The sequence below is a fragment of the Botryllus schlosseri genome, chromosome 2, assembly GCF_051294905.1.
Source record: "Botryllus schlosseri isolate E-star chromosome 2, Bs_hap1, whole genome shotgun sequence".
Taxonomy (NCBI): domain Eukaryota; kingdom Metazoa; phylum Chordata; class Ascidiacea; order Stolidobranchia; family Styelidae; genus Botryllus; species Botryllus schlosseri.
The window spans coordinates 19,440,995-19,449,422 of record NC_137237.1 but is presented as its reverse complement, the minus strand read 5'-3'; the positions used below and the strand labels follow the sequence as shown (position 1 = coordinate 19,449,422).

At 41.2% G+C, this 8,428-nt stretch overlaps 1 protein-coding gene across 1 annotated transcript; it reads left to right on the top strand.

Moving 5' to 3' along the window:
- The first annotated feature begins 3,150 nt into the window (after positions 1 to 3,150).
- LOC145434034 (uncharacterized) lies at positions 3,151 to 7,540 on the top strand. The gene is made up of 8 exons (XM_080311310.1): positions 3,151 to 3,308; positions 3,388 to 3,498; positions 4,381 to 4,570; positions 6,036 to 6,162; positions 6,232 to 6,377; positions 6,439 to 6,588; positions 6,652 to 6,796; positions 6,867 to 7,540. Exons 1-8 carry the CDS (start codon positions 3,227 to 3,229, stop codon positions 7,434 to 7,436), a joined length of 1,521 nt encoding a protein of 506 aa, XP_080167436.1. The 5' UTR covers positions 3,151 to 3,226; the 3' UTR covers positions 7,437 to 7,540.
- Positions 7,541 to 8,428: the final 888 nt, after the last annotated feature.

Here is an 8,428-nt window from a genome sequence, read left to right as displayed (position 1 = left end):
AACACTTGAATGATGATATCAAATATCCTCGCAATTACATTTAGTGTTATACCAATATGTAATCGAATCACAGGATATCGAAGACCGAGGATCAGGCGCGCTGCCTATGCAGGCGACATGACGGAATGCCATCCACGGTCTTCTTGAAATGGCGCTGGGGGGCCGTTATGGTAGCTCATCGACGTCCAGGACAAAGGCAAATGAGTAAACAACATTACTGTTCGGTAGCATACAGCCGTGAAGCAATAGCAGATTTTCAATATTTGTATGCCAATTACGTAGGTAGGTATTGTCGGCTATTCTCTTACACTCAACGCAGCTTAGTACCATGTTTCAAACTTTATGTAGGCTAATCGTTCCTGCTGTCCGGTATAATGAAATATATCGAGCCTTTTTGCTGAACAGTTGGAGTCTGCAAAATGACCTCCACCGCGAAGCCCACCAGGCTGCACCAAATTTTTGGTGCCTTGTTGACACGGAAAAGTACAGTAGCGTATGCGCACTGCGCAGCAGTTGTGAGGCTGCACGCATGGTTGGTTCAACTTATCGTTGTGAATCAGCCTTTTCGGACATGAACGTCATCAAAATCACGCACCGAACACGCCTCACTGATGCACATCTGGGAGACTCACTCAGAGTTGCAGTGCCAGGACATACCAGAGTACAGCGCACTAGTTGATAGCATGCAATGCCAGGCTTACCACCACTGACTGATATATAAACAGATAACATGATGTCCAGTCCAAAGTGTGACATGATTTATTTAAAAATTTTGGTTGGCTGTTGTTGCATAATTTATAAAAACAGAGCCGTAACTGCCGCACGCCAAATCGCCACTGGTTAGGGGGCGAGCTCGAAGGGGCCCAAAATTATTTCGCAAATAATCATAAATTATAAATTTTGTAGGAGATTTCCTACAACTTCAAACTTCCTTCCCGCGATTTACTGTACTTAACTGTTCACTTTTTTTAATATGAGTACCCTCAACGGCCCGAGAAAAAGTACACATTTTATAAAAAAAAAAGAAATTGGCATTTCAGCGACAGTCATTACTGAGACCAATACTAAGACTTATGAAGTTTCCGCCAACATGCGACTTCACGACGAGTGTTACCAAATAAAACCCTGGGCGAAAATGAACGCCGCATGTCGACCGAAACCATAAATTGCCAATTGTCTGTTGCCCATAGGCACGGAATAGTCCTCCTGTTGCTATCTGAAGTCACCAATTCTTTCAGCTCTGCCAGTAAATGTTATCGCGTGGTATGAGAGAGGATGAAAAATTAATTGCATTCTATGCAATTACCAATATTATAGACAAAATTCCATCCTGAATATGAAAATTTTCCGCGCTTTCCGCGACTACATACAATTATCCACATGCCCCATATGACATTAAAACGTGCCTTACTGGCAGTAGTAAAACGCCGGCAAGGTGGTTTATGATCCTATGGGGGCCCATATCACGAACGTTTTTTTTGGGGGGGGGGTGACGAAGTGCTGTTTTGGCCCTGTATACAAACATGGTGCGAACTAATTCATTATTTCCTAAAAAATATTAGTGGCTAGCTAGTTGAAATGAGATGTTTTGATTTTACAAGAGTGTCTTAGAAGTCTTACTGCAATGTGATTCCTACCCAGTGCTATGAATATTAAAGTGGAAATTCAGTGTGGTACGGGTAAACGGTGGGAGTAAATGGTAGCCCGTCGCTTCAATCAGTACCCAAGAAGTAGCTCTTGGTTGCAAAAAGTGAGGTGACCTCTGGCCCAGATGAATCGCCAGCGGGCCTGTTCTAAAAATATATGGAGTAACAGCCCTTACCAGTGAGCTTTTACATAATGAGATTGCTTTATTTTGCTGTTCTTGTGTAAATCCCACTAACATGTAACATAGTTACTCCCGCCATTTACCCGCTTTAATATTTTAGTGTTTTTTAACTGTAACTCGTTTTGTGTTCACAATAGAGAAAACTTTTTCCTTAGGACAGATATAAACATGATGTTTCTGCAGCTTTTGAGCTATATATCATCACTCTACGACCAGTGCTTGTCGAGATGGGCAATTGTACCCTCTCCCGCGCAGAAATTGGGGGGTTGCCGGCTAGAATGACGTCATAAATATTCAATTGTGACGTAGCTATTGGTGAGCATCGTCGTATTTCTTTTTATAAGTTGCAATTGGAAATATTGGGCCCATACGGCTCTTTTGGCGAGAAAGGTTCTCGACCCCTGCTATGCTCAAATCGAGATCGAATCGATTTTTCCCAGCGCAATATCAACGAGATGTTACATGACATTTGGGGGAGGCGAGTGGCGTAGTTGGTTAAGCACCAGCGTCACGCCACCGACGGGAGTGGTTCCGATCCCGGCGTGATGATGAGAGATCGCGTGAATTGAAGTTGACCGTAACACGACTGATAAAGGCTTCACAAAGATTGATGTTAATGAACTTTAAGTACGGGTTCAAATGTCCACGGAGTTTATAAGCGACAATTCCTCGAATGAAAGAACAAACAAAACATTTGTATACGTCTGTGCGTTGTCATTTCAAGCGATAAGAGCTATGGCTGGGTTAACTTTGAACAAAACCCGTAGCAAACTGACGTAAGAATAAGGTATTATTACTTTTATCAGAGACATTGCAGCCAATAAGACCATCCTCAGATATAAAGGTTTCTCAGTTGATTTGCTAACAATAGGCTAAACGCAAGAGCAGGATAAAGTGCCCAAATGAGCCGACTGGCTGCTAAAGTGATCAAGTCGACATACATCAAGTCGATATACATGGTCGGTTGCAAGAGTATTCGACTATATATCGTAATGATTTGTCAAGTAAATTATAACGTACCTACAAAGCGACATATTTTGATAAATTACAGTCTTGTCCAGATAAATTCACGCGAGGGTTAAAATCGGGTGAATTTGGTGATACTACAAGCAATACCGCTTTATCGCTTGTTACCGCGATATATTGAAGCACCATGGTAAGCGACTAGTGCTATCGTCAAGGCAGTGTTAGGTACAGCTTTTAGGCTGTTATTCTGCGTAATCGTGCTCAGGGTTATACAGATGTTAGCTGTAGGCTAAAGCCGGTTTTTTATTTATCGAACGGCACTTCAACGTGGGACTTCAGCTGGAACCGGATTTTGATGCATTTTAACTAACCTTTTCAGGTATTCTTTGGCAATATTGAGAATATATTTATAATATTTGCAAGTATTAGATAATGGCGGTAAGGCAAGATGTCGTCGCATTACTGTCTGGACTTACGTTTATCATTTTTCTGCTTGGCATGATGTGGTTGTGGGGTGAGTAGGCTTGAAAGTGGAAGATGACTTTCCGCGTTGAGATAGTAGTAGACTCTGTCAATATTTGCTTGTTGTTTAGGAAACCTGGAGGGATGGCAAGCTCTATCAGGATATACTCACAACGCTTCTAATAACAGTCAAGAACGTCTGATGTCGGAGCCATATGGATGTAATGACACTTCAATTCCAGGTACTAATCCCATGTTACAGCGACAGAGTCCATTAGCTCCTCCTTTGTGTGAGGTTGTCACAGCGGATCAGTGAAGTAGAAAGTAGTGCGGAGCATCGACCGGAGCCAGATTGGATATCCGGTCGGATTTTTTCAATTCTTGCCAAAACCGGATCAGTACTTTTTCGGATACGGCCGGAGCTGGATCGGAGCCAAATCAGTACTTTTTTGATCCGGCTAGAATCTTTATTGATAAGCATGACTTTTGTAACTAAATAACTACCAACCAACCACACGCGAGTAACCACCAAGCCAGTGCAAAAACAAAACGATTCATATTTATAAATTCCCGGAACCACCGTACCGTGTAGGGTGCAGCATGAACCGAAGCCGAATTGGATATCAAGCCGGACTTTTTCATTTTTATCTGGAGCCGGACCGGAGAATTGGAAACAGGATCGGAGTGGGACCAGCTAATAAGTCGATCTACTCCGCACTAGTAGAAAGTAATTTTGGAGTTGGGTTTGTCACTCTTTTGAGTGAAATAATCATATGTACTGGGCGTAATAGTCTCATGTATCAAGTTGCCAGGATATGTATTTTGATAACCCCTTTATTAGTGAAGTATAATCAGTCATTTTGCGTTGTCACGGATATGGATCTTGCAATAAAAACTTTTTAATTTACTATACTAAATTTATGTGACATCTAGATCCAATTTAGTTTTCAAAACTGCTTACTTAGTACTTTTCAAACCTTTAATTTATAAGTAGTAGTTTTAGAACGTCTAGTGAATCGCTACTTATTTTTGTATCAGGTAAACATTTACGGCTTGCTTGTACTTGTACTCGAGTAGCAATACCGACTGCTTCACTATATTTGATATCCTACCATTTTGACCAGGACGTAGCGGGGAGGATTGTACTTCTACTTGGTATTACTGGAAGCTACCGCCGAACGAGGTGACCGCTACCACGCGGGCAGTGGTTTGGTTATTGTATTCCCTTCATCAGATTTTCATATGGGGACTTATTTATCGTGCACAACTTTCTGTAACTCAACAGCGAGATGCCGGAAATTACGATCCATACAGGTCGGTATATAAGTGGACGTACGTTATCAGCCTTGTTGTTGTTGTTGTTTGTGTTGTTGTTGTTGTTGTTGTTGTTGTTATGCGAGAGGCCGATATACCTAGAGGATTGATAAAACATGGAAAAAGAATTTTTGAAAATTAATTTTGTCTGCAATGGAAGAATCATACAATCAAGTAATCGGTGTCGATAAAATCAATGTATCTTGCATATGTTCGGATTGTTTGCGAAACGCTAGTGTAACCAGTGAGAGCGACCAATCATTCAATGATCGTGCGTTTTGCTGAGCCTCCATTGTTCTCTCACAAATTAATTGACCACAAACGAAGTGATCGAAGCTTACAGCCTACGTTGTCGTGAACAAGTAGTAAGTAATTTAATTGCAAAATATATTTTTCTTATCTCTGTTCTTATCTCAACCAAACCTCTTGTTTTATTGAAAATGAATTCGAATATATATAGTCTATATACTTCTCAACCATTGGCGCAGACTCGAATTGTATCATGTCAATATGGATAAATGGGTAATGCATTGCACCTTAATCAATTTGTTTCTCTATTCTCTATTTTGGCTGGTAACTATATAGAATAAGGCAATGCAACAATTGTACGTATATGTGAGCGAGGCAGCACTTTCTTGCGTGTATATTTAACTATATATTCGTTCATCGCTTCAGAATCAATGACCACTCAATCTGAATTTCACACAAAGCTAGCACAATACAGTGGCGTAATCATGCCTCGTACTTCGAAAAAGCAACTTGACTTGAATTGTGACTGACTAGTGACTTGACTTGACTTGACTCGACTTGACTCGAGTCACCTCCAAAAATAGAGTGACTTGACTTGACTCGAGTCACCTTCGAAAATCGATTGACTTGACTTGAGTCGACTCAAAATGTGCAATCACTCGAAAGGACTCGTGACTCGAAGGCAGTGCCTTGATCCCAACATTGGTTAAAATGAGAAGATAGTAGCGAAAATACTACAAAATATACATGTCCGTACTTTGCGCTTTAATATTTTGGACTATATTTATTCAATAACTGGAAAATATTTGGATAGGAAACATTATTGATAAGTCACGCCTTCCGCGTTACCAATCATTAACTTGATATTTGGTCTTGCAACACAACTGCTACAAAGTATATGTTTGGCAAGTGAGTTCATGGTGTTATCAATAGGAATCGGCGGCATTCTGCCGCTACTCTTTATTAATTATCTCAACGACTCCGACTCCTGCTCAAAACGTTCCAGGACCAAAAATTCCGATGCCTCCTAATTTCGTGAATCCCAGCCCGACTCTTGACTAGCACAAATTGAGAAGTGGGACTCTCAAGTGACCTGAAATGTCCCGATTCCTGACTTCCTACTCGATACTCTGCTTCCGACTCAACAGTTATGGTATAAACCGCCTCAATACAGGAGCATAACAAAACTATCGAGATGTTTATCTTCATAATTCAGCACGGAATTGAGATGGTTCAACTGGGGAATGCTGTTCGTCAATGGAATATTCCACGTGCTACATCTTGTCCAAACCCACACAACGTATGACGCTACTGCTCAAGACGTCGCCATGTCCAGCTCTCAGGTTCATTTCGCTATGCTCACTACTTGTAGTATAGAGCTCGAACTATGGCATTGACAGTTCTATTTTAAGGCATCTGTCATCATGATGATATGCTTCATCCTACTTATCGAGTATAGAAACCGGGGCTTGGTGTTGATGTGGCCTAATGAAGAATCTACAGGAACAATCACAAATAAACTGCGATTGAATCCCGGGCCTCTCCAGCTAGTTAGAAAGTATGGTAGGCTTATAGACATGTAGATCATCGCACTGTTATAATAACTTTTCCACAATTAGATATCACGGGTATGCATTCGCCTGGGCGTGCATCTATACCTTCTGGTACCATCCGATGGAAAATACTTGGGGTCATACACTTGGATTTTTTCATACAGCCATCGTGCTACTACAAGGCAGTCTTGCTTTTACAGAAATACATCTGAACAGGTGGTATATGATACGTATTATGATATGCATTCTGTAATCGGATGTATCTATGATATTTTGAAGATATTGGCGGCTCCTGAATGAGTGCTGGGTGTTCTTCCATGCGACCACAATCGCTATTCAAACGGGAGACCCACAATTGCCAAGCAGGAGCGATTTATGGCCGATATTCACTTTTGGATTCGGATTTATTTTTGCTTTCACTCAGGTACAGAACGTAATAATACAGTGACACTGTTTTGTTCTGCTGATCATCGATCATCTGATTTCAATCGCAGATATTTAATCTTCCATTCTGGAAAAAGATTTCCGCTTGGTTCCGGGTATTACCACCGATCCTGTTTCTGTCGAGCGTGATAGCACTATGTGCAACAATAGTTGCTGGCAGAGAAGGTGTCAGCGGGTTTTCAAGGATGCTGGACATGATTTTTATACCTTGCCAAATTTATCCACAAGCGATTTTGTCGTGGTTTTTGCTGTACATATTCATACGAATCCAATTATGCTTGAAGCCCGAAACCATGAGTGATGATTCTGGCAGAGGTTCGAAAACCTATGTGCACCCGTCCCCAATTAAACAGATCTTATATTTATGCGGTTCTATGGTAATATATACGCTAATGATATTTGTATCGTACCTCTTCGAGAAAGCTGATTTGACTTACGATCGAACAAACGCCATGATTGTTTTTACCGCTATATTTTCACTTGGTGCTTGTATCGGTATGATGTTCCTGGAACAACTAATAGGCCAGGCAAAACCCATTTGTAAGAATATGAGTAAAAAAGTCGAAGATTCCTTTAGTGAGGAGTTTGATAACAAAGCATTTGACGGAGAGCGATTCTAGGCAACTCTATCTCCCCGCTTTTCGTTCACATACATTTATTCTATGCTTTTGTTGTGCATTTATATAATGCTACATATTGAATAGTATATTCATATTGAAATGAACCCGAACATTTTCGGCTGACACTCGTCAGTGGTAATCGTCAGCAACTAGTAGAGAATTGGAAAGAACATTGTATATCAACAATCGTATCACAAAATATGACGTCACCAGCATGAAATTTCGAATGAGAGAGGCAGGGAAATCTCGGGGGAGAGCGTTCAATGCACTATTCCCAGATGGTACACGAACTCCTTTTGTTGACAGAGTTTCGGCTGGTGTATTTTGATAAAAATCGACTCCAAGGCACACAAGCGGAAGTGTGAGCGGCCCCTCTCAATAACGCGAAATTTGTCGTCTCGATAATTATTCGCACAAATCGGATTATTCAACATATGTTTGCCGATTGCAGAATTAATGGCCTTTGATCGGTCAGCATCAAGCTTAAGTGGATGAGTTTAGGGCGAGCTTTTCACCGAGCGTGATGCACGTGTTCTGATAAATCTAGGGGCATGCTGGTTTATGCGTTCCTGCACACGTAGCCACAATCACAGTGGCACTTTTATTCGTACACTAAATTACTTTGTTGAAGTGCAGAAAGTACGTCTTTGCGCGTTGAAGGGAGCAGTTGCGTAGTCGTAAAAATCACATTGGTTTTGACTGTGTCGTAACACTTACTGACCGCAGAAATCAAGGTTCTATACCAGTGGTTCCCAGCCTTTTTTTAAACACGTCTCCCAGTCCCTTTATGATAGTGAAAAATTTCGCGCCCTCTTATTGTCATATCACAAAATCCGCCCGGGATGCTAGCATGGAAGGTTACAACTGTTGATGAGAGAATTAAAAAATATGAAATTCGGTGTATATATAGAGAAATACGCGTGAACTGGAGGTAAATCGCGCAAAGCGCGAAATTTTTTTCAGTTGACCGCTTCTTCGCGCCCCCCTTCAGA

Excerpts from the sequence above, each read along its gene's own strand:
- LOC145434034 (XM_080311310.1), top strand. The coding sequence starts at position 3,227 with ATGGCGGTAAGGCAAGATGTCGTCGCATTACTGTCTGGACTTACGTTT. Across the intron at positions 3,309-3,387 it reads TGGCATGATGTGGTTGTGGG|GAAACCTGGAGGGATGGCAA; the intron begins GTGAGTAGGCTT and ends CTTGTTGTTTAG. Across the intron at positions 3,499-4,380 it reads TAATGACACTTCAATTCCAG|GACGTAGCGGGGAGGATTGT; the intron begins GTACTAATCCCA and ends CATTTTGACCAG.